At 24.2% G+C, this 27437-nt stretch overlaps 3 protein-coding genes across 6 annotated transcripts in view; 2 read left to right on the forward strand and 1 right to left on the reverse strand.

The window, feature by feature from the left end:
• The window catches only part of LOC127277718 (scavenger receptor class B member 1), a 33410-nt gene extending 31832 nt beyond the window's left edge, over positions 1–1578 (forward strand). For both annotated transcript variants that reach the window (XM_051299031.1, XM_051299036.1), the window contains exon 10: positions 27–1578. In XM_051299031.1, the coding sequence (XP_051154988.1) occupies positions 27–461 (435 nt within the window). In that variant the 3' untranslated portion in view covers positions 462–1578. The remainder of the gene's footprint in view (positions 1–26) is intronic.
• LOC127277707 (uncharacterized) lies at positions 590–17047 on the reverse strand. Of its 2 annotated transcripts, none has more exons than XM_051299017.1 (11): positions 16921–17047; positions 14359–14796; positions 13904–14251; positions 7346–7436; positions 6561–6725; positions 6286–6476; positions 4793–5899; positions 4453–4607; positions 4099–4379; positions 3781–4034; positions 590–3676 (listed from the first exon to the last, which is right to left on the reverse strand). In XM_051299017.1, exons 2-11 carry the CDS (start codon positions 14785–14787, stop codon positions 3098–3100), a joined length of 3600 nt encoding a protein of 1199 aa, XP_051154974.1. In that variant the 5' UTR covers positions 14788–14796; positions 16921–17047; the 3' UTR covers positions 590–3097. The 2 variants fall into 2 exon arrangements, with proteins under 2 accessions (XP_051154974.1, XP_051154980.1); XM_051299023.1 differs by having other exon boundaries at positions 16796–16921.
• A 2167-nt stretch (positions 17048–19214) lies between these two features.
• Positions 19215–27437, forward strand: part of LOC127277400 (agrin-like) — a 260690-nt gene continuing 252467 nt past the window's right edge. Inside the window, exon 1 of one of the 2 annotated variants that reach the window (XM_051298541.1) lies at positions 19215–19288. The gene's annotated coding sequence lies outside the window, so the exon portion shown is untranslated. The remainder of the gene's footprint in view (positions 19289–27437) is intronic. The other variant, XM_051298515.1, reaches the window with a different exon arrangement.

Here is a 27437-nt window from a genome sequence, read left to right on the forward strand (position 1 = left end):
TAATTCTTTTCTTTTTTTCTTTGCAGAAATTGGGTGTACCATTGGAGGGAAAAGTTCGATTGCAGCTGAATCTAAAAGTAGAGCATCAGCCAAACATTAGAGCAGTTTCAAAATTTCCGGATATTGTTTTTCCAATAATGTGGGTGGAGGAAGGAATTGAGGAATTGCCACCAGGAATAAGGCGATGGGTCTACCTCTCAACAACATTTGTCGATGCGGCAGTTCCCTGCATTGCTTATGGTGTTATTCTAGTCGGAATAGTAACTTTAATAACAGTTTTTGTTAAGGCCTATAATAATGTTGTATTAACACATGAGGCCATTGAATTAGGCAAGAGAACAATAAGAAGGGGTTCATCATTTTTAATCAATGGTCAACATAGACTTTTAATGGTCAAACAAGAATCATATGTTCTTCTGACTGATGATGTCGAAGATGGTAGAGCATTGGAAGACATGTGATTATTGTTAAAGTGTAAATAATTATTATTATAATAATAATTATCAGTCTTATTATCATTCCTTTGATAAAAGGGAACAAAAAAAACTCTTTCTCTCTCCCCCGAGACTGTATATTAATTATTGTTCAATTGTGTTTTTTTTTTTTTTGCATTAATTATACATGCATCAATCTTTAAAAGATTTCTTGTCTTAGTTATTAAGACTATTTTTATTGGCAAACAAATATTTTTGTCGATTATTAAAAATTAATTTAGGCAAAGTTTTTTCATTTTTTTTTTTTTTTCTCTATTTAGTAAAAAGATATAGTTATTTCTACAGATTAGAAATTATACAGAAAAATGAATTTTAATATAGGCCGTATGTGAAATAAAATTTTCTAGAAAATATGCATTAAAAAACCTATATAATTTCTTGTTCTCCAGGTTTATGTGTGCAGTTATGAAATCTGCGGAAATTTTTCTATAATTATACGTCATGATTATTTTATAACAAAGTTTTCTCAAAGAAAAAAATATTTCTCTAAATACAACAATTTTTTCTGATTCTAAAATAGATTAATTTTTAAGAATTTTAAGTTGGTTTTTGGTAACTTTTAAAGCATATTAAATACATATGTACAGAAAGTGTCTGTACTTTCTTTTTCATTGCGAACAAATTACATATGCAATTCAAAAATTAAATTACAATTTGACTTTATGGCTGTGGAAATAGAAAAAAAAAATTAAAATTCTATCGTTACATGTTTAATTATTTAGATCTCTATTATACAATTGCAAAAAATAATAAAAATCATCTTATTTTATTTTTATATTAGATTGCAACGTCAACATTTTTTTTTTTTTTTTGGGAATATTGATAAAATAGTATAAAGATAAAAATAATAAATCATAAACGACAGGTGTCGAGAGAATTTAATTTCTATGATTTTTCACAAAACTTATGTAAGAACTTTGCGTTTAATTAAAAAAAAGTAATTAACTATTAAAAAATAGTATGTGCTGTACAGGTACTCGATGCTCAATTGCTCATGTCTGACAGATTTATAATAATAATAATTATTATTTTGATAAGAAAACAAATATGAACATTGCTCAATAATAATTGTTTATATATACAATAGACTCTTTTTTGTTAGAAATTATCAAAGTTTCTATAAGATTTTATTAAAAAAAAAAAATTTTCTCAATTCCAATCAATTTTTAGTTCAATTAGTATCTCAGTTATAAAAAAAATGATTATAATTATAAGTAATGATTATTAGAAAATAAATTTTTTTTTACGATTTTATTTATATAAAAAAAAAATTATGTGTCCGTAAATGGGTAATTTTAATAACTTTTTATATTAAAAATTCTAATTAATCATTTTGTTTTAAACTTCGATTACGTATCATTTGAAAAAGTATGAATAAATAAATTATTTTAATTAATTATTATTGAAATTGATTATTTCCTTTACTTTTTTTTTTTTTTTCATTTTCTTATTGGAAATTATATATAAGAAATTGAAGAGAAAACAAAAATACATATTTTGTATCACAGTTACTTATTTTTTTATATTTAAGCAATAACAATACAGATTTTAATTCATATAAAAGGGTATTTTACTTCAACTAGATTAAATTTTTTCTTAAATTCATATTACATTTACATTATTCGACTGTCCTTATATATATACATTTGAAATAAACTTTGGAGTACAAAGAGGCACTGGAAACGTTCGTTTTTAGTACTTTTTTGATTAACTATTATTTAAAATATTGTACACTGTTAAAGTCAATTATATATTTTTTTTTTGTACGCTGATGATAATATAATAATTATCAAATAAAAAAAAAGTACAATATTTTATAATTATTGAACCATGTTTAAATATTTCAGTTTGTAACAGTGTACAGTATATTAATAAAACTATATATATTACTGCGAGAAAAAAAAGGGATCGTTCCATTATTATAATCTATGAATTGTAAGTGTACCACTTACAATTTAGATTCTATTCATTTTTCTCCGTGTATTTATTTCAAGAAAAAAAAATAATTATTTGTCCTTAAAATACTTTTAATAATTAAATTGAAATTGTTTTTAAATTTCAAATTTTTTTTAATATTGGCAAAATTCGAATAATTTTTTTTACCATTCCCCAAAATGTGTGCCATTAGAATTTTTTCAACGTGAAATTTTTCTTCTATAATAATTTTTAGTTCTATATACCCAATTAAATTTTTTTTTTAATGTAAGACACGTTTTCATTAATTAAACTTGCATTTTACATTCCCCAATGGAATTTTTAATTACAGATAACAGTTAATATTCACTGTAATTTTAGTTTGTATTGAGGAATGTGGTCAGTCGAGATCTTGTTTTTTCCCCCACTAAGATACATATATGATTTCTAATCTTCGAAATAATTTCTAAAAAAAAAAAATATTATCAAGCATCATTGACATAAAGATTTGGTAAAAATTGTTATTTTAATGACATTTTAGTATATTGCTATAGCAAAGGAGAAGCTCGAGGAACGATTATAAACTGGTTTCAGTAAATGTCCAGTCCTTTCCTTTTTGTCTGAAGGATTATATATATAAATCCATAATTGAAAAGGATTCAGTCGGCCCTTTTATTATTTTTTTTTTTTTAAAAGGCAGGAGGTAGATATTGGTTTAATGCTGATGGTAAGTTACTCTTTCTACAATCACAAACTTCATCTTGACTGTGAGTGTGTTGAAAACCTGATGGCAATTGATTAATTGGTGGTAAAAATTCACTTTGTGGTCCTGATATTTGTGCGATTGGTTTATGGGTAATTGGAGCAATTGATGGTTTATTGAAAACTGCAATTGGAACCACTGGTTTATTGGTGACGACAGCAATTGGAGCCACTGGAGTTACTGGACGACGAATTGGTTGAGGTTGAGGTTGAGATTGAACAATTGGTGGACCATATTTGGCAAAAGGTTTACCGTATTGTGGTACAATGGGTCGAATTGGTTGTACTGGTTGTCTAACTGGCTGGAAGGTTTGAGGAATGTTTTGCAAAGGACGAAGTGGTTCAACTTGTGGGACAAAAGGTTCGGGAGCAGGTACCAGTGGATTTATCGGTTTTGGATATGTAGCTGTTGGGAATTCGGAAAATGTGTGTTCAATTTTTTCCAAAGGTGGTGATTGCATCATGTCCTTCACCCATTGTGTGTCAATCAATGCAAACGTTGCAACCTGAAAGTAGATTTGTGTTTTAAATTAATCTCTTAAATCTCTTTAAAAATCTATTTAAAATCTGCTAAAATCTCCGAATTTATATAGAGTGAAGATACATTTACCTGATTGGTAGGAAGGCAACCAGTGTCTTGACTGTAAATACCAGAAAGTTCATAGTATCCATCTCCACGATCGCAAGCTAAAGGTCCACCAACATCCACTTGACACATATTGTTACTAACATGATGTGCTTTTCCACAAACAAGAGAATCATCAATATCCAATTGTGCTTCGGCTCCCTCTAATCTCTGTCTACATTCGTTTTGACTTAAAAGATCAACATCCACACTGTGCATTAAAGATCCAGCAACATTTACTGAAAATAAATTTTCAAATAAGTCTCAAAGACCTTTTTAAAAATTAATTTTTGAAATAATTACCTTGGAGAACAATTTTACCCCATCCAGTGGCAATGCATTTTCTCTCGGGTGCAATTGTGGGTTTTTCACCGAGACAAATTGTATCAACATGTTGATTAAGCGATATGGGATGTTCTAAGAATAAAAGAGCAGTATCGTAACTTGCTTTGCCTGAAGAATATTCAGGATGATTTAAAATTGTGGCAACTTGTACAATTTCAAAATCCAATGGTTCTTCGTGTTTTAAATCGTAGCCTAATTTCCATTCACCGGCTTTAATTGAAATATCTGATGATTTGAATCTAGAAGGTGAAAAAAATTTTTAATAATGATTGTTATAAATAAATTGTTGAATGTGAAAAAAGGAAAATTTACCCATCGACGCAATGAGCAGCAGTTAAAACGACAGTTGGTGACACTATTGCCCCGGAGCATAGTAATTTGCGATCACGTCCAGAGAGAATCATTGCTTGCCATGGAATTTCGCCAAAGGCAACGTCCACGTCACTCAAACTGCTTGGACGTTGAATCTGGTTAAAAATGAAATCAGAGCGATGTTAATGTATGGAGAAAACAAAAAAAAAAAAAAGACGAGAAAGTTTTATGAAAGTAGAAATTAATTTTTTTGACTAGCTAAATTATGTTCTTGTGCAGAATTAATTTTTATCTGATCTGAACACAATAATTAGAAATAAAAATGTGAAATTTTTCTTACTTGATTTTTCAAACCACATTGAGCACCTGGAGTGTGAGGTTTTATTATAATTGGCTTTTCGTGAGTTGATTGAGTTTCAAATGTATGTTTTGATGGGTGATTTTGGATAAAAGGATTGGAAATTGGAATATTTGGTAGGCTTACACTTGGAATATTGTTGATAAAAGTGGGTCTTGGTGGTATACCATTGTTAATAGGTTGATTGGGGAAATTAAAAATTTTCGAAGGAGGTGTTGGTTCGACAGGTCGATGACCTTTGACAGGTGAAGGAGTTTTAATTGGCTGTTGTAGATGTTCAGTTTTTAATGGTTCTAAAGGTTGGATAACATTTTCATTGTTTGTGGGTTGTTCAGAGTGAAATGGAGGTTGAAGTTCAAGAATTTGTGGAGGTTGTTCTTTTTCTATGATTGTTGTTTGCTGTTCAATTGGTAATTGCGAATGAATTGTTTGATCTAAAATTGTTGATTTTGGAGGTGAAAGTTCAACAATTGTCTGAGGACGAACGGATTCTGTAATGAGTGGTTGAACAGGATGGATTGTTTCTGTTTTTATTGGCTGTTGAGGACGAATTGTTTCAGTGACCAATGGAACTTGATGATCAATTGTTTGGGTTATAATTGGTTGTTGAGGGATGAAGGGAGCTTGAGGATGAATTGGTTGTGTTTTGATTGGTTGTTGAGGGCGAATTGGTTCGGGAACAAATGGACTTTGTACTATTTGTGTTTTAGTTGGTTGTTGAGGTGTTTCTTGAGGTGGAATTGTTTCGGTGATAAATGAACCTTGAGGATGAATTGGTTGGGTTTTAATTGGTTGTTGAGGACGAATTGGTTGTTGGGGTCGAATTGTTACAGGGGCGAATGGTGCTTCGGGGCGAATGGGCTGTGTTTTAATTGGTGGTTGTGGTCGTATTGTTTGTTGACTTTTTTTCGATTCTTGAGGTCGGCTTCCTTTTGGTTTTGTTTTTGCGATATTCAAAAATGTTGGGAAGCCCATTTCATCAAAACCACCAGTATAATTGGCGGGTAAATTGCCCGTTGGCCATGGATCAACGTAATTTGGGTCACGACAACATTTTCCAATGATGCCACTGTCAGGGTTCCTGCAACTCTGAAACAGTAAAGTAGTAAAATTAAAATAACTGTCGAAATTTTGTTGATTGATTTGTTTTTTTTTTTTAATTTCCTAGTAGAAAACTATATGCTAATTAGGCTCCCACGTTGGAATTTTCACATGGGGGAAATTGAAAATTAATATGCGAGAAGATGATTCATTATTGTGGGAGACATTACGTAAAATACTATCCGTTGAATATGTAGGTATTATTTAATCGATTATTTGTTAGAACTTCTAGATCTTCAAATGGTAAAATGTTATGTTTCTTCATTTATGACAAGATGACTCATTTGATATTTCTATTAAATATTCAGAAATAATGCGCGAGATTTATTTTTATTTTGTTAAATAATTCTTGATAAGTAGGTCATTAGACTTACGCTCATTGGCGCTCTTCTCAATAGTTGATCGCTGGTCAACGTCACAGGCTCTGGGCTTATAACTGCATCCATGGTACAAAATTGTTCTTCAACACAAAGTAAAGCAGCGGCACATCCAACTTGTGGTGGAATTTCAGGAGCTGGGGGGAATGTGGGACGAATTTCCACTGGTGATGGATCATTGGCTTCACCTAAAATTTAAAAATTAAATAATTTTAATTTTGAAAAAATTAGAAAAATCCTATTTTTTTAATTAATAATAATAATTAATTGACCTTCATGCTCCGGATCCTCGGGGGGATGAGAAAAGGCTGGTACTTGATCGGAAGGTGCACCTCCAATTGGTGGCAAATATCCATTAGCCTCAGGTGTAATTTGTCCTATTGTGTTCAATTCATGTAAGTCAAATAATCCACCTTTATTGGAATTGTCTTTGTTATCTGTTGAAATGAATTGAATTTAAAAATTGTAGAAAGATTTCAATGCTTTCACATTTATAAGAGATAAATATTTAATTCCATATTGGGTGATTAAGAAAACTCTCTTTTTCATGTTTAGAAAATAAAATAACTTGTTCTTTGTTTTTTGCTGCGGTTTGATTCTTGATTTGGTAAATAAGATTTTTTATGACACATTTTTTTAATAAACGATTGCACAAAAAAAAATGAATAAAACAGTATATATTAATATTAAAAATAATAAAACGTGTTTTTTGTAATATGACTATAACTTTAAGGCAACAATGAATATTTGATTTTTTTTTTGTATTTTATCTTGTGAAACGATCATCGTTTTATTTGTAATTCTCGTTCTGCGAAAGTATTTTTGATCCGCAAGGGTTAAGGACCCTCGAATTCTTATGTTGCCCTTGCCATATATAAATGTCTGACGTAAGACCAATGGAATTCTTTCAGCAAAACTTTCACTGTTCCTAAATAACTATTTTGGACCATCACACAAAGAGTTGCTTAAAAGACAACCCATTAAATTAATCCCAAAAACAGATATAATTTTTAAAAGATAATGATAAATTTTAATTAAATAATTTTTTTTTTATTACCTTTCACGGGTATTGGTCGGCTAGTTTTAATTTCATTCTCTTGAATTTTCAAATTACAACAAACTTCATGGTTCAAGTCACAATCTTGTTTCTGTAAATATAAAAAAAAATAAAATTATTCTTCTTTGTGAAGAATGAATTTATCGTGAATAAATTAATAGCTTTTATTATGGTAAATAAAGTTTTTTATGTTATGTTTCAATTTGAGTGTACATTTGTGTTAATTAAGTTTAATTCATATATGCATTTTAAATGCAATATTATGACATCTTTCTTTCATTTTAAATAAAATTTAAAGATTATAAATAAGGGAAATGAATTATTCTTTGTACGACAAAGAATAGCTTACTTAGGGTATAAATTGTTAAGTTAATGAACCTAAAGAAGTTAATGTTTATATATACCTACACATTAATTAATGTGAAATTGCAATGACGAAGAGTTTTTCTTGAAGGTCGCAATTACTCATAACTAATAATCAGTAGAGAATGTAAAAAAAAAAAAAAATGTTTTAAATTCTTTTTAGAAATATTCCAAATGTGCTTTATAAATATATTTTTATATTTCAATTTTAAAAATTATTTTTTTTTTTCAAACTATCTTTGATATTTGATAATTATAATTTTTAATATAGAAAAAAAAATAAGGAATCAAATATTATATTTAATATTAAAATATTTTAACTTTATTGGGAAATAACATGTTTATGGAAATAAAAATCGTTGAAATGGAAAAATATAATAGAATAGGATTTTTTAAAGCAGATGTAACATCAATAAATCTTTGAAATTTAAATTTGTGAATTTAGTCATTTTGATTAGATGATGTAAAATTTAAATATTAAAATAAAATAAAAAAAAAAAAAAAAAGGTTGAAATTCTTGAAATAGTGTATAAATTATGCAATTTTTCAAAAATCAAAGTACTTCAGGGTCAATTACATTTAAGTAAATTTTTTTTTTTAACTAAAAAATAAAATTTCAAGGATTATTTAAATTTGATATGAACTTAGATATAAATAAATAATTAAATTCATATTTTTAAAAATTGTGTAATATTTTTTTTTTTTTTTTTTAATATATTTAAAATCGATAAGGACTTTTTTGATGATTCTAAAACGTTCAATGAGTTAAAGTAACTTTTTTTTTCTATATAGGAAACCTGAAATTCACGATACCTGAAATCCTGTTTGACGTTAAATTTTAGTCAAGGACAAAGGGGCAGATTGATGTTGGAAGGTATAAATGCGATAGAAGAAAAATAGTAAAAGACTTGAAAAAAAATATATATATATAATACAATTTCAATAAAAAAAAATTTTTAGCAAAATAGAATTAAAATAAAAAAAAAAAAAAAAATGATTGCTAAATGTTTTCCTTCGACATCATGTTGCGCCAACCGTTTGATTCACTTCCCATCTCGAAATCGTTACGATCGTTCGCGATTGCATTTACATATAGCCCTACGCATAGAAAGTTGTTTGTATGCATTTTTTTTTACTCCTTGGGTCCTACTATTGATATTGTAACTTTTGGTGATTTGGAAAAAAAATAAGTCGAAAAAAAGAACAAGTATTATACCATTAATGAGCGTTTTACGAAGGAATCACGGTTGCGTACGTTTTATAATATATGCATTATATATATATATATGTGTTACTTAGACTGAATGTGGATGCTAAAAGATCCAATATGAGGGAGATTCTTCCTGATTGGATGATCGGTTAATACATGACATAACATCACTTTCGCCGATCTATCACACACTTTGCCTGATGATGTATGTATAATAAAAAAAAAAAAAAAAAAAGAAATGACCGTTTGAATGATCCCTGACCCTGGGTCCTGTTAATTTTCACTTTGGCAAAATTATATTAAGATCTCGAAACATTTATGAGAAATGTTACAAAATTGCGGATCTCGATTTCAGTTCAGTTTCAAAGCTTTTTTTTTAATATAATTTTTTGTGAATGAAATTAATTTCAAATTTTTGTTATTAAATAATTATTTTTCAATAATTATTGCAATATAATACACACTATGAAAAGGGTGAATGTCATTTTTGGAAGTCTTGAATCAAGGACTTTAATTTTAAAAAAGAGTCGATTGGGACATGGGATCGCATTTAAATTACAATCTTTGGTCACTCTGTAAACACATTCCACTTTCTCCAGCAGCCCATTTACCATTTTATTAAACCAATCCAATCTCTCGTTGCACTCTTCGTAAATGGTATAATTGCAATAATGTTTATGAATGAAAAAAATTTTTGTATATATCATTTTAAAGTCAATTTTTTTTTTTTTTTTTTTTTGTTCAGTCAACATTCTCTTTTAGATAATTATAAAAATAAATGCGTCATTAAAGAAAATTAAAAGAAATTCAAATCATTTTTTTTTTCTATTCTATAGATGTGATTATCTCTTTTGATAAAACTACTATACTATCAAATCGAATGATAATAAGAATGAAGAAACTTCTTCAATTATTGCTTTTTATATACGATTACGCAAGGTTTGTTTTAATTTCATTGACGCAGACTCTTTCACTCATCGCTTCCAGCAAAAAAATTGATCTCAAGCAAAAGTAATTTATTCGCAAGACACCATCGTGAAAGAGTATTAAAAAAAACCTGTCTTTATTTATTTACTAAAAAAAAAAGTGCATTTTATTATATAAACAATTGTTAAAAATACAAATTAAAAATTTTTCTTTTTTATTATAAAAAAAATCACTAATAGCAAATAAAAAGCAGGAAATTAATATGATAATAATTAATTTTTTTTTCACTATTATTTTAATTATATTAATTAATATTTAATATAAAAAAAATTTGCGAACTATGCAATTTTTTTTTTAATTTATTTTTTGAATGAAGAAAGAAAACCGTTTAATTATGTCAATGGAGTTTGAGAGATCTAGCTTTGGTAAATGATTTCCTATAGATTCTGAGCCGTTCCACTCCCACGCTTATTTTGCAATCACATTTTAATGTCCTAATACTTAATGCGGACTATTGTCATTTACACAATGAGTACCATCATAGGCACTTTACCAAATTTAATAAGGACGTTGAGAAATCAAAAATTTAATCATTGAAGATTCATCTATTTGTTAATAATTCTTAATAATCACAATCTTATTTTATTAATAATTTCTAAAAAAAAAAAATCATCAAAGGATCGGTAAACAAGATTTTTAGTGTAAAAAAATTAAAAAAAAAAAAAAAAGTGGGACGAGTATAGACCTTCAAACGAAAACGAAAGTAAAGAAAGTTGGAAATCAAGTTTTGTTGAATTGATCTCTGAATATCGTATATAAATTGTTATGAAACAGATGCCACATTTTTTATCGTTCATATTTTTGCACTAGACTTATTTTTTAATTTCGTTTTAAAATATAGGAAAAAAAAAAATTTTTTTTAAATTAAAAAAAATATATAGGATTTAGATAAGTAAAGTAGAAAAAGATTTTTTTGGCGAAATAATTATATGTAAAAAATTAATTTTTATAAATGTTTTTCGATTTGCAAACAAGTAATAAATAAAAATCGTATTGCATAATTAAATTCAGTAGCATCATTAGAGATTCGAATGAGCTCGATGATAGTAATAGGACTCGTTTTTTTTTTTCGAATCATCAATAAGAAAGAATGTCTGATTAACATAAGAATTTATTTTTTCTATTCGGCATGTCACCAACTAAACAAATTGGCAAACTGTTATTATAATCAAATTAAAAAAAAAAAAAAAAAAAAAAATTCTGAAATTCTTCTTTTATAACGACGTTCAAATATCCACCTTGAAATTCAATTTATTTTAACGGTGTGAACTTTCACTTCAAAAAAAAAAAAAAGAATAAGTTACATTTTTTTTTGTTTTTTTTTTTTTCTAAAGGTCCAGGCGCCAAGAGTATAAAATATTTCCGATCATAAGTCTTTCTTCCGAAATATTGGATTCTTATTACGAAAGCAATGAAACGATTATACGGAAATCATTTAAAGGGAATTACACAAATATTCCTTATTCAAGAGATGAGTCATTTAATATTTTTATATTGTATAACTTTGTAATCTAAAAATAACTTGAAAAAGGAAATTTTTTTTTCATTTGTGTTTTAAAATATTAATTAAAGATGTAAAATTATTTTTTTTTAATTTGAAAATTATTTAAGTATTTAGTTAAAATATTATCAATTATTGACGCATTAATTAACACTAATAAGAAAATTGAAAAAAAAAAAAAATTGTCACATCATTTATTTAAATTTGTCTTCAATTAAATCAAGAATTCTAAAAATTTTTAATTTAAAACAAAAATTTTACTAATAATTTAAAAGAATAAAATCAAAATTAAAATTATTTTTTTAAGAGAAAAATAGTCAAAAAAAAAACCTAATGCAAAAATTTTGGAATAAATAAATGGGAATATTTTGAATTTCAATGTAAAGATTTCGATTATATGTGATCATTCTTTTTTTTTTTTCTCTTACTCCTACAGGATGCCTTTGAACAAGTTTTTGAGCTCAAGGCTAATTTTTTGAATTGACTCACGAATTACTTCCATTCATACACCTACTCTGAATACTTTTAAGGATGAGACATAGTGCATAATAATAATACATTTTTCTGTTTATATTTCTAAAAGAATTTAAAAAAAATCAATCACATTGCACATTTTATTTTAATCAGAAGAAAAAAATAGAATTTTTCTAGAGCAAATTGTATATAATAAAATTGTGAATAATTTTTTTTTTTTTTTTTTACTTCTTTTTAGAGTGATGTGAATATTATGATTTAGTTGATGGTAATAACGAAATAGAAATTTCAAGCTAAAGCTATATATGAATTGTATGTTAATTTATGTTAAATTACCATCAAATTGAATGTACGTCATTAAATCTTTAATTGGTAACATTCAAGATTTTACTGCGATTAAAATTTCTTAATTAAACGCATTTTCTTTCTCTTAACTTTTCGGATATGACCAAATTGAAAGGGCCATCCAATTTTATATTAGGTTACACACAAAATAGAATTGCTTGTTTATTTCATGAAGTCACCGTTTATTTATTTTTTTTTTTTAAGTGATGAAATTTTCAGTTGCTACACCCAGAAAACGGTTTCTTTGCAGCAAATAAATTTATCCATACTCTTATATGGTCAAAGATTAAAAAAAAAAAATTTTTTTATTTAAAAATAAGAGAGGAGTTTTTTCAATTTTTATAAAAACAAATTATTTAAAATTTTAACTATTAAATAAATAAAATTAAAATATCGGAATTTAAAAAATTTTATAACGTAACACTGATTTTCTATGATAAATAATCACAAATAAAACGAATTTGGATTTTTTTTTTTTAATTTATGGCAATAAGAGTCCTTATATAAATTTTATGCACTCTAATTATAGCTTGCATATACACTCTCAATGATCTTTACATAAATTGTTTTTTTTTTTTTTATATAATATACTTACTCTTTGATAACATATGTATATATTTTTTAATATGAAAATATATTTGTATATTTAATATATCAAATTTTTTATTTATTAACAAATATTAATAAATGGAAAATTTTAAATATTTAAAATAATTTTTATATTTTTATTATATATAAATAAAATTTTAAAAAATTAACTATACAATCGTAATAACTATTTACGATTATATAAAAGAAATTATAGATCTGTTTAATTTAAAAATGACTGTGACTTTGAATTTTCTTATTATAGTGGCATTCCGCGATAAAAAGTACCGTAGTTTAAAGATCCTGATTCTTGGGGAATTCCAATGACTTGTGAATCTTTTATAAGCTTTTTCGACAATTTTTATACTTGATGAATTTAGTATCCTAACATGGGCTTAATATATTATAATGATGTATGCATAGAAGATCCGGGAGTTTTTTTTTCCAACAATTGTTTATAAATTTTGTCTCTTACATTGAATTTAAATTTCACATCTGATTTTTTGGTAAATTTAAAAAATGTAAAAAATTATAATTATAAATGTAAAAATTATAATTATAAAAATTGTAAAAATTATAATAATAAAACTTATAAAAATAGAAAGAAATTTTATTTTTATTTTGAAAATGTTAATTGAATATGATTCATTTTATGGACAAACAATTTCCGACCTATCGTAATAACCGATTTGTCTAAGAATTTTTTTTTTTTTAATATAAACATTCATAAAGTCATTTTAGCGGTTCAAAGATTAATTTCTATTTCATCTTGAAATGAAATCTTGAAATTTATCATTAATATAATGATTCCGGTTTCATTTATTTTCTAAACTAAGCAGTCTTCTATTGATCAAAAAATAAATATAAGCATCTGAATATAATTAATTGCGATGAATAAACAAAATTATTATACAATGAATTATTTTAGTTTTTAGTAATACTATAAAAAACGATATATCATTTAAAATGAGTAATTAATTTTAAATAACTTTTAGTTATTTATGCTGGAAATTTTTTTGGGGAAAAAAACAAATTTTATCTATATTGAGATTTTTTCGAGTTAAAATTAAAATTTTTTTTTTTGACTCACCTGATTATTAAATTCTTCTTGTTGAGTAGTGTAGCCATTTATGCAAAGATTTTTGGGAACACAAATTTTATTTTGTCGTTTACAACTGACAGTGAGGCCAATATTGGTATCGAATTGTTGAGTGAATTGATCTGGAGAATTTTGAATCTCGTGAGAATTTGGTCCATTGGTTAATTGATCTGGAAATTGTGAGATCTGTTCAGTTTGATCAGTTTGTATCAATAATGGTGTCAACACAACGGATCCAGATCCTGGTTTTAGGAATGGATTGTTTTTCTCAATATTTACAGAAACTGGTCGAGTAGGTTTAGGTACTTGATAGGTTGGCGTCTTCGTTACATGAGAATTCTGAAGAATAAAAATATTTTTATAACAGAATTTTTATATTCTATATTTTCTATAATAAAATATTAAATTAAAATTAAAAAATAAATTTTAAAATTCAAATAGCTTACTATTCCAACGGATGCAGTAGCTTGATTAAAAAATGGATTTCCCTGATTGTTGATTGTATTTCGTTGATCTTTAGCTTGCATATTGGCATTTCCTTTTTTGAGACCAAATGTAGTGCTAGCAATACAAGATGTAGTGGTACATTCAGTTTCTTGATTTTTATTGAAAAAAGGATTATCAGACTCCTTTTTATCATAATAATAGCCATCATCTTCGGGATTATTTAATTCTTCATTTTCAAAATGATGAACATCATTAACGTCCTTCGAATAATCAATTGATTCCACATGGGGAATTTGTTCACTATGTTGCTCTAAATTACCTTCCTTATAGTGATAACCATTGTCTTGATGATTACCCGAATAGGGTAGTGCATTGGCCTTATAGACCAACGCTACTGCAATCAGCAGTAGTGATGCACTTCGTTTCATTTCAAGGACCTACAAAAAAAAAAATAAAAATTTTTTTTTTAAATTCACAAATATTTCAAGATAGAAATTCAAATTTATAAATACAAAAAATCAAAGTCCTTTTTGATTATATAAAAAATTCTTTTCGTCATATTCTTATGTAAAGAATTTTTAAGAATAAGATGATATAAAGAAACCATTAGAGAAAAGCATAATAATTTTTTTTTTCAAAAAAGATATGATATTTTCAAAAAGAAGGAATATGATGTAATAACCATTGGACAGGAATTATTTCCTCTCTAATGACTGTATTATGCTTCATTAAAAATTTATGATGAATTTTAATAAACATAAAAAAATAAGTTTTTTTTTTTGTTCTAACGGCTAATTTAAACGATGATTTAAAAAAAAAAAATTGCAAATTATAATAATAAAAAAATTAAATAAAAAAGAATAATTTATTTAAAAATAATTATTATCGAGTTTTTTTTGAACTTGATTGAAAATAAATATTTGATTTTTTTAATTTAAAAATCAAAGAACAATGTAAAGTATTTATTCTATTTATATGTATATAAAACTTGTGCAAATGACCGTAAATGAGTATAGAGCGAGCCTTCAACTTTGTAAAGGCCTCGATCTTGAATGTAATAGAATGTCATTGCATTCATCTATCATAGATGAATGAAATTTTTCAACAATAACATTTTTTAAGAAATAAAAAGTCATGTTTACATTTTATGTAAACATTTTTGCAAAAAAAGTGCAATTTTTTTTTTTTTGAAAAATATAATTAAAAGGAAAATTAATTGCATTTTAAAAAAATTTATTTATGTTTCTTAATAATTTAAAGTAAATTTTAAATTTTAATAGTAAATTTATTTGTATTTTTCAATTACAAAATAAAATTAAATCCAAAATGAAAATAAAACTAATAAAACTTTGCAAAAAAAAAGCAAAAATTTTCCTAGTGCAATTTTTGTTTTTTTAATTTTAATTAAAAGGAAAATTAACTGAATTAGAATACAGTTTTCAAATAATTTTTCTATTTTTTTTTTTTTTTTTTTTTAATAAAAAGTCATGCAACATATTTGCAAAAAAAGAAAATAACTTTTTTGTAGTGCAAATTTTTAAAAATATAATTAGAAGGAAAATTAAATGAATTTAGAATACATTATCCAGTGTTTGCAAATAATTTAAAGAAAAATGAAATTTTGTATTTTTCAATTGAAATTTAAATTCGAAATGAAAATAAATTTTTTTTGAAGTAATAGAAGATGTAAATAAATAAATAAACAAATTAATAAATAAATAAATTAATTAATAAACAAGTGAATAAATAAATGAATGAATTAATTAATAAATAAGTCGATAAATAAATAAATTAATAAATAAATGAATTAGTTAATAAATAAATTAACAAATAAATAAATAAATTAATAAATAAATTAATAAATAAATTAATAAATAAATTAATAAATAAATTATTAAATAAATAAACAAATTAATAAATAAATTAACAAATAAATAAATTAATTAATAAATAAATAAACAAATTAATAAGTAATTTAATAAATAAATTAATGAATAAATAAATGAATTAATTAATAAATAAATTAATGAAGAAATGGATGAATGAATGAATTAATAAATAAATAAATAAATTAATAAGCAAATTAATTAATTAATTAATTAATTAACAAATAAATTAATAAATAAATTAATAAATAAACAAATTAATAGGTAACTGAATAAATAAATTAATGAATAAATAAACTAATACATAAATTAATAAATTAGTGAGTAAGAATTTAATGAAAAGAAGAATTTTTTTTGAACAAATATTTGCACTTTTATGTTTCGAGGGTAGAAAAACATATTAATGAAGAAAGGTCAAAACGTGCTTCACTGGCGAGTGTGTGTGTGTCACTATGAATACATCACCAATCACAAAAATTTTTTTTTTCTTTTTTTTTTATCACGATGAATTCACTTTAAAAAAATAAAAAAAAAATATTGAAATGCGAACCTCGCTTGATTTTCAAGATGTGATGCTCAATCCGTAATGCATAAATATGAATCTCGAAGGGGAGTTTTGCACGACGTCCTATAACCGAACTATATACCTTGAGGAAGGTTGACTTCGTTACTCACCTGTTTTTATATATGTGTCCTCTTAAAAAGTACACTTATATGAAGCTTAAAAGAAAGTCAGGGTGACTGGCGACGCCTCCACATTCCGGCTTCTCTTATACCATCCTTCGACGATGAGTATCCCCACTATATGTATATACGATTGGGCGCCTCCTGTCCTTCGATATCCTATCCTGGTCACTGTCATATACATATGTTTACGTGGTGGTCCATTCTCATGTGAATCGCATATTCACGAAATATAATCTTCATATACGAGTCACCGCTTTGAAATTCCTTAATTTTGATGATGATGATGATGATGATGATGATGATGCTGTTGATGATTGTGTAAAAGAATTTGACATATAGCACTTCTTTTGCACTTTCCGGATGTGGTTAAGGATCATTGCAATATCTTTTATACAAGTCATTCAGAGTCAGTACCCGCAACCTTCATCGGTATTTGTAACATATTTACGTCATCGCATAATCTGAAATAGTGTACGTAGAAAAAATCCATTTCAGATAAGCAAATTAGTGAATTAATCATAAAAATGCATTTATAGGGAAATTAATTTATTTATGTTGAATAAAAATTTGCTTGGATTCTATCAATAGTTTTGTTTAGATCCGAAAGTAAATAATTCTTTTTACAACGTTCCGAATGGATACGAAACGGATTAATTCGATATAAAAATTGTTAAGGATTTAAAATTCGGAATTTCAAAAATAATTTTATTATTAATTTAGTGAAAAAAAATTTAGATTCGAATAAAAACTGATTGGTCATATAGTGAACCAAAAGTAAATTTTACTTTTTTTTAAGTTTATTTCGAATGGGTACGAAACGGATTAATTTGCAATAAAATTATAAAGGATTTTCTAAGCAATTCAAATTCGGAATTATTCGCAAAATAATTTTGTTTTTAATTTAGTGAAAAAAAAATTTAGATTCGGATAAAACTGATTTGTCATAGTGAACCAAAAGTTTAGTTGATTCTATCAAAAAGTTTTTTTGGCCTTTTTCAAAACTGAATTTTACTAATTTATAATTTGTCTTAATTCTGAAATAAAGTGGGTTCAAAACGGATTAATTTGGAATTAAATTATACATGATTTTCTAAAAGAATAAAATTCTAAATGATTCGGAAATAATTTATTTGTTGTACTAGTTAAAAAAATTTAGAATCAAATTAAAACTAATTGTCAATAGAAAAATTTAAAATCCGAAATTAAATTTTCCCTTCTTTTTATTTTCTCTAAATTCCAAATAAATTTGGTTCAAATCGAATAAAGGAATTAAATTATACAGTATTGTAAAAAAAAAAAAAAAAAAAACAATGAAATTTTATCAATTTATTTCCGATATCCAATAATTATAATTTTCACGTATTTAATAATTTTATTTTATTTTACTTAAAGTACAGTAACACTTGCAATTAAATTTATTCACAAAGTAATATATAAATGAAACATTTTATGTTTTATGAGACATACTGAAACAATTTGCATATATTTTATATGACAAATTTGTCAAAATCATATATATATATATATGTATATATACATATAGGAAAATTTATACCTAATGTCTATATATTCAAAGAAACATTTCGGAAAAATAAACATCATTCAAAAATTTATGTCAAGATTCCAATGTGAAAATATATAAATACATTAAGTGTATGATTTCATAATTTTTATATATATACAAACAAATGAATATTTCAAATATTAGGTGATTATTCATTAAAATAAAAAAAAAAGTTTTTGATTATTATTATTATTATTATTATTATTATTATTATTCATTAGAATAAAAAAAAAAGTTTTTTTAAAAATAATTTTCAATTTTTATTATTTAAAAAAAACTGATTTCAATTTTAAAAAAAATTTTTTTTTAACATATCACATTTCTTTAGTTTACGATTTTATTAATTACTTTAATTGCATTTAAAGAACCTTGAGCTTTTAGTCCGGGAAAAGTCAGGGACTTAGAAATAATAATAATAATAATAATAATAATAATAATAATAATAATAATAATAATAATAATAATAATAATAATAATAATAATAATAATAATAATAATCATATTATTACACTTTACTTATAGTAACTCTTGCATATAAAAAACGTTTAAATATTTTAACGAACGTGTAAATAAGCTCTTCGTATTAATAAAAAAAAAAATTTTTTTTTTTTTTTTTCATTAGATTTCTATTTTATTCAGAATAAAATTTGGGATTTGTCTTATCAAAATTTCGATAAATTAAAATTGCTAAATAAAGAAATCAACTTTCTACAATTTGCTGTCCAGTGCAGAAATAGAAATCTCTGTGATTGTGTGTAAAGGAACCGTTTTATACTGATCAACTCTATAGAGGTAGGAATTTTCACTCATAATTTTATTGAAAAAAAAAAAAAAAAAAAATTACATAAGAGAAGAATTTTTGATTCCGGAAACGTGTTTCAAGAAAAATTTTGCCTGCAATAAATTTAACATGTGAATTTCGCAAATATATATATAAATAAATAATGATTTATCGCATCTTCTATATATGGGATATTAACTATATATATATATACATATATACACATACGTCTCATCTATTTATTTATTTAATGAAATTATAGCTTCAAAATTAATTTAATTAGTTAAATAATTTAATTAAATAATTAAAGTTGATATAAATTATTTTTTTTAGTAGTGCATAAAAATATTATGATTGAATTTGAAATTTAAGTTTCCAAATTACTTTAACCTCAAAGTTAATTAATTCACAAAATTAATTTAATAATGTCAAGGTCGTTGCTTTTGATGTTTAAAAATCTTTTCTGTGAAATTGAAATTTTTCCAGATGATGAACCTCTTGCCTCTACATTTTATGTTTCATAATTTAAATTTTCTATACAATATTTGGATAAATATAATTATAATAAGTAGCGTAATTTTTTTTATTACTTTATTATAAGAACTATTTCAAAATTTATGACTTTCTTTCATTCTGTTTTCACTGATGACGATACAAACTGATCTTATACATCATATTACAAATAATTATAATAATATTACTAATTATAATATTATTATTAATAATTATAATAATAGTATTAATAATTAATAATTAATAATTAATAATAATAATAATAATAATAATAATAATAATAATAATAATAATAATAATAATAATAATAATAATAGTAATAATAAAAATAAAAAAATCCACTACGTTCTTTATAAAATTAAATGCCAGTAGCTCATTGAAATATATGACGCAATATACTCATTACAAAGAAAGATGATTAAAAGAAAAAAATGTAGTCATTAATAACTATATTTCTAATTTCTACTTCAGTACCTAGAATTCGCATATCAAATCAAATCATCAATTTAAACATCCTTTTATCATGTTTTATTTTATTTTTTTTTTTTAGTTTCCTATATATATATATTTTTTTGATTAATGCTTTTAAATATAGTGACAGATTAGTCTCAGAAAAAATTAAGAAAGAAGAGCAACGAATAAAAGAACTATATATATATTTATATCCTGAAGGCATTTTACGAATAATAACAATAATAATTCAAAAATAATTCACTAATGAGTTATATCGTCAGATATAAACAAGGATGTGGTATTAAGTGTTTATTTAAACCTTTTGAAAGGCTAAGTTTACGTATATATATATATAGTATAATTTAAAGTTTATTAAAAAAAAAAATCAGAAAAAAATTTAATAAAAAAATATAATAAAATATATAATAATAAAATTCTTATATAATAATTTCGATTATTATCAAATTGTATTATTAGAATATAAATTAAGACGAAAAATTTAAATTCTGGGAGAATTTTTTAAATGCTAGTTGCGTATAATAATTAGACCTAATTCAAATGAATGGATTCTCACATAAAGATAAAAATATTTTTGTAAAAAAAAAAGTGATCTTCACAAAGATGTCTATCATAATTTCTTAAATTAGAATCAAAAAAAAAAAAAAAGAAGGCAGGAAATCACGAATATAATTTTTAGTGCCGAATCCTTATTGTGGTACAAAAATGATTGGCGTCAGAAAAAAACATTAAGTATTCCCGCCTTGAGTTGAGGATCTAGAATTTTAAATTTAAATAAATCGTTAAAAATAATATATTTAATTTTTTTCTTCTACTCATCATAATTATCAGTTAATAATATTTTTACATTTATCAAATAATAATTAGAAAGTGCAATTTTTATTAATTAACTAAATTTTTTTTCTATAACAAAAAAAAAAATTAAGTCTTTCTAAAAGAATCATTATGACTTATAAACAGGTTTTCAATAGATCGAGATTTATGTAAGAATTGTCTTATTGTCAGTAAGCTTTTCGGGTATAAAATTTCTTTTTTTTTAGACACATTTAATGATATATAATATAATATAATAAAAATATGTAATAAAAAGTTTAAAAAAAATTTTGTACAGTAATATATTTGTTTAATTATATACTTAAATTAAAAGCTAAAATATATATGACTTTAAAGAAATCGTTACTTTCGTAACTTTTAGCATCTCATAATGCGACTTATTACCATATATCCGTTTTGGTTCAAAATTCTTAAAGGTACATCTGTAACAGTATGAATTGCTCTTAACATATATAAAACGACATCACCATATAGTCATATATCAATATATGAAATGAATTTTATGCGTTGTGTGTGTGTGCTTCAAAATAATCATGATTTCAACATATATATATACTGTATATATGGTACGTCATTTCCAACAAGTCAAAAAATGTATAATGACAATATTCTGAAAAATAAGGAAAAATGCAGTTCCTAATATTTAAATAATATATATAGAAAATAAAAAAATAATTTATCATCCAGTTGTTGGTCATTTTCTTTTTTAGTGTTTAAGTGACTATAAAAAAAAATAAATTTTTAATGATGATGAAATAATCAAGATCTTGTAAACATCTTTTATTTTACGCATAAAAATTAATTTTTATATGTTCCTTATTTGTTATAGCATTTAAAAAAAGATACATTTTTTTTATATATTTGCATTTGATACAATAAAGTAAATTTTAATAATTATGTAATTAAAATCAATTTTGCATTATTCATTATTATATATGAACTAAAAATCAAAAGTGTCATTCATATAAGTTTAATTCTCTCCATAATTTTTACTAGTTCCAGTTTCATAATTTTTTTTTCTCAAATACTCAAAAATCAGTTTCGCTTAAATATCCTATCTGTTATGGAAATTTTTTTTTTCTGCATTTTAGATAAATGCTAATTTCTAATTACCTTAATGTGTATTGCAAATCAAAACACCTTTAGTGAATATTAAACATTTAAAAAACATGAAATAAAATATAATTATTATTATATTTTTATTTTATTATATTATTATTACATAATTATTATTAATTATTAATTCTTACTATTATTTTAATAAAAATTTAATTAACAAAACATATTATTCAATTTTTAATTTTGTATAAAAAAATATTAACCAATAATGATGATTTAGTTTAGAAATAAAAGAATATACGTATTATTTGAAAGAATTTAGTTTTTCATAATACATTATTATAATTATATAAGAATTTTAATTCAAAAATATATGTAATTAAGATGAATTAACGATTATATGGCATTTAAGTAACTTTTTATTCAATAGATGAGAACAAAAGCATAAGGTGTGAAATTTAGATTCGTGCGTGATTATATTTTAATTTTGTTTAATTGCGATATAGAGTTGCGATTGAGATCGGGGTAATTTGACGCAGGGGCAAGTTGACCAATTTTTGTTTCAATAAATTATGTAAATTTTTCTCTTTTTAATATTCTTTTCAAAAAAAAAAAAAAAAAAAAAAAAATTATAAAATTTTGTAATAAGTATTTTGTAAAATTATTAAAAAAATAAATTAATAAATAAATTAATAAATCATAATAAATATTAATTAATAAAAAAAATATTAATAAATAAATAAATAATAAATTAATTTATTTCTTCCTCTGAAAAAAATTATTTAATTAAAATAATCATTTACTGGATTATTATTAAATAAATATTTACTTGAATCAAATAATTTTTATTCGTATTAAATATAAATTGTATTCGATTTGAAGTACCTAAATAAATTTTTTTTTCCAGAAAAAAAGAAATTAATTAAAAATAGTATTTACTTTTTTAATGATTTAAAAATTCATTTTTAAATTGAAAATTAAAAATTTTTTGAATAAAATTTTAAACTATTTAAAGAAAATTTTTTACCTCTTTAGTAAAAAAAAAAAAAAAAAACGAATAAAGTAGATATATTTCTTATTTCAAGTAGGTAAGGACGTATGTGACTGAATCTTTCGTGTTTAAATAGAAAGTATTTTTCAGCAGAGATTTCAGTAACCTTTCTCAATTATCTTCTTTATCGACAGTTAAAAAATTTTTTTTTTCAAATCATTCAAGTTAGTTGAACAAATTGAATATCAGATGAATTCACCTGCTGATTAATACTGCCCTCTATAGGGAGAAAATAATTAAATATTCTTTTAAAGAAAAGAAAAATTTTCTTCTTTCAAAAAATTATTTTTCAAAATAGCACAGATTTAAAAAATAAATTAAAATTTTGTCAATTTTATAAATAATTTTCTACAAAAAAATAATTTTTTTTTTTTTTTAAATTTTACAATTAAACCTTACGCGTGACTTTTGTTGGCCCCGCGTTCAGCGAGTTTCCAGCTATTTCAGGGGCCAATGAAAACCTCGCCAAAGTCCTTTTGGTCGCTGGCGGTTTAATTGATTGAATAATTTTATGAATCAGTATTATGTTACATATATGCTTTATTTATGAGAAAAGAATTTTAACAATAAGTGACAGGAGAGAAAAAAATTTGATATAATATAACAGAGATAAATTTATGGTCATTTTATTTTTTTTGCTTGTCAATTGTAAATAGCAATTTATGCAACATTATTTTAAAACTGCATAATATAAAATGTACACACAAAGCGAGAAGAGTGAGTGTGAAAAAAAAGGATCACACACACACATATATATATAAAGTATATTTTTACGAGGCCGTGAGGCATTAAAAATGCGAAAGACTAATTCGCCGATTATTGAATAAAAGAATAATGTATCCAGAAAGGCGATGCGAAAATCAAAATAAGAATAAAAAAAAAAAAAAAATATATGGAACGTAGGGTGGCATAACTTTTGGGTTATAAGAAGCTATAACAAGGCCCTCGGGTTCTCCAATTGTTCTCCAAGTCGAGATATCGTGTCAGCGTGTAAATCGGTCGTATAGTTATATTGTTATTATCATTAGGCGAAATCACGATAACGCCCACGCCTCTTTCTAAAATCTACATAGCTCTTCAGATATCATATTTTCGAAAACAAGTTCAGTAATTTATTTTCTCCTTTCAATTTTACAATATAATAAATATTTGTTTAACAAAAAAATATATATTTTATCATTTTGCCAATAAAAAAAAAAAAATTCAGAAAAAAACATAATTTACGATAACAATCTGTGAATATATCGGTTTAAACATGAAAAGAAAAGATATCAAACTACATGGAAGGAAATTGATTATGTTCTCTCTTTTTTTTTTTTTTTTTGTATTATGATAAGCTTTTTCTTTCAACGAAAAAATTATCTCACATAGATTGTGCCTTAGCAAATGTTGATAGAAAATTTATTTCTATGCAACAACTGCGATATGTTGGTTTTTTTTTTTTAAATTTAAAATTTCTGTTCTTTGTTGTTTTTGGATAAAAAAAATTATTGATCAATAAATTTATATACTAGCGCAACTTTTTTGCAAAAAAAAAAAAAAATTTTTTTTTTACGATTTTTTTCTTTGATGTCTTTATTGCTTTTCCAAGAATGAATCTTGTTTTTAGGAATATATAGCGCTTCAAAAACTGGTTTGCAAATTTATTACATACATAGTCTGCAAATTTCATGAATCGTCATAGCAAAGAATTAATGGTAATTGCTTTATTATTATAGAATATTATTATTATTATTATTATTTCATTGTCTCAATCAAAATTTGTTTCACGCAACAAAAATTAGAAAAAACTGATTTTTGTTGTCCTAACTAAAGTTTAATTGGGACAACAAAAATTTTGTTGATTCAATAAAAATATTTGGTTGCTTAAATACCAACCAAACGTTTGGTTGTTAATACCAACCAAACGATTGGTTGTTAATACAAAAATTCCTATGACCAAAGTTAGTTACTATGGCACAAGTTACTTACTATGGCAACAGTTACTATGGCACAAGTTACTATGGCAACAGTTACTATGTCAAAAGTTACTTTGGCAACAGTTACTTACTATGGCAATAGTTACTATGGCAAAAGTTACTATGGCATTAGTTATTTACTATGGCAACTGTTACTATGGCAACAGTTACTATGTCAAAAGTTACTTTGGCAACAGTTACTTACTATGGCAATAGTTACTATGGCTAAAGTTAGTTACTATGGCAAAATTTACTATGGCACAAGTTACTATGGCACAAGTTACTATGGCAACAGTTACTATGTCAAAAGTTACTTTGGCAACAGTTACTTACTATGGCAAAAGTTAGTTACTATGGCAACAGTTACTATGGCAACAGTTACTATGGCAAAAGTTAGTTACTATGGCAATAGTTACTATGGCAAAAGTTACTTTGGCATCAGTTACTTACTATGGCAAAAGTTACTATGGCAACAGTTACTTTGGCATCAGTTACTTACTATGGCAAAAGTTACTATGGCAAAAGTTAGTTACTGTGGCTACAGTTACTATGGCAAAAGTTAGTTACTACACTGAAAAAAGGGTTTGGTATTGACAACCAAACGTTTGATTGGTATTTAAGCAACCAAAAATTTTTTTTGTTGAATTAACAAAATGTTAATTGTCTCAATCAAAATTTGTTTCACGCAATCAAAATTAGAAAAAAAAATGATTTTTGTTGTCCTAACTAAAGTTTGATTGAGACAATTAAAATTTTGTTAATTCATAAAAAAATTTTGGTTGCTTAAATACAAACCAAAAGTTTGGTTGTTAATACCAAACCGTTTTTTCAGTGTACAAAAAGTAAAAAGTTTCATTAATTCTCGAGAAATATGTTTTTGATAATTTAGTAAATTATTTTATTTTATTTTTTTTTTTTGAATTGGAATAATTTTCTTTTATCATTTTTGAAAATTTTTGAATTCGCAATAAGTTAAATTATTGTTTTGATGATAACATTTGAAAAATTTAATACAAGTACTCAATGAATTCAGAGATGAGAGGAAAAGGGTTATCGGTGTTGTGTAAATTGCACTTAGTGTGCGCCGGTGTCTCGAAAGATATGGTCTTTACATTAAAGTGAGTATTATAATGGTGTGGGTGGACTTCCTTCTATATAAGTTTCGTGGAAATATAGTTGGGGATATATATATATATATATATATATTTACAAAAATGCCATCTCTGTTATAAAGGATGTTGCTGACGATCTACATTATAGACTTCATTTATATACTTATTGGTCAAAGAAGGAATTATGCGTGAAAAATTACGATTTAAAAGGCATGAGTACAAATGAACACAGATGAAGACCACCCTTGAGACGAATCTTTAGATTACTAACCCGGTGGTCGTCGATCTACTCCTCGAGTGAGGAGTGGAACCGGGTTTTTCAATTTATACCTTCATGACAAATTTATTGATTTCTTATATATGTGATCGATGATCAATTATTTTGTTAATTCATTTTAAAATCGGCAATTATTTTATTGTTTATAGTAGATTATTAATACAAGTAGATTATATAATTGAAAAAAATTTATTTGATTCAAATAAACGAGTATTGTCAAATATTTATTTAATACAAATAAATATTAATATAATATAATAATTTAAAAATTTATAATACCTATATAATTTTGCAAATTATAAATTATAAATTATTATTTATAATTTATAAATTATTTTTTTATATTATAATAATATAATATTAAATATTTATTTGACAATAGTCAAATGATTATTTTAATAAAAAATTTTTTTTTTAAGTGTAAATATAAGTAGATTATAATATAAAGATTTATATAATGTACATTTATATAAATAAATTGTTACATAAATATAAATTTATATAACAAAAAAATTAAATTTTATCATGGTTTTTCATTATCTAGGTCCTTAAATTTTGAATTTTAAAAACAGTTTAATAAAATAAAGTAGAGTACTTTACACTCATATATACCTTTGCTTTTATTGTCATTCTTTCATGCAAATATAATAATAACAACTATTTTATGAACAGTTACCGCAGATAAATGTTTGTCATAAATTAAGTATATATACATTTTTATTTCATTTTATACGTGATTCTGGTTAATATTATATTTTCTAAGAAATTTATAAAATACACTTGTTAATTTGTTTCTGCTATATATTTTGGCATCCTGTTGAGACAAAAACAATCTCCTTATATATGTTTCAATATTTTTAAATATATTTTTATTTTATGTTGCGA

The sequence above is a fragment of the Leptopilina boulardi genome, unplaced genomic scaffold (genome assembly GCF_019393585.1).
Source record: "Leptopilina boulardi isolate dan_hultmark-lab unplaced genomic scaffold, ZJU_Lbou_2.1 LbouV2_110, whole genome shotgun sequence".
NCBI classification, from domain to species: Eukaryota; Metazoa; Arthropoda; class Insecta; order Hymenoptera; family Figitidae; genus Leptopilina; species Leptopilina boulardi.

Bases quoted from the DNA above. Each gene is read 5' to 3' on its own strand.
- LOC127277707 (XM_051299017.1), bottom strand. From the start codon at position 14,787: ATGAAACGAAGTGCATCACTACTGCTGATTGCAGTAGCGTTGGTCTAT. The intron at 6,726-7,345 runs GTAATAAAAAAA...TCATTTCAACAG, and splicing joins CCGACCAATACCCGTGAAAG to ATAACAAAGACAATTCCAAT. The intron at 5,900-6,285 runs GTAAGTCTAATG...TTACTGTTTCAG, and splicing joins TGAGAAGAGCGCCAATGAGC to AGTTGCAGGAACCCTGACAG.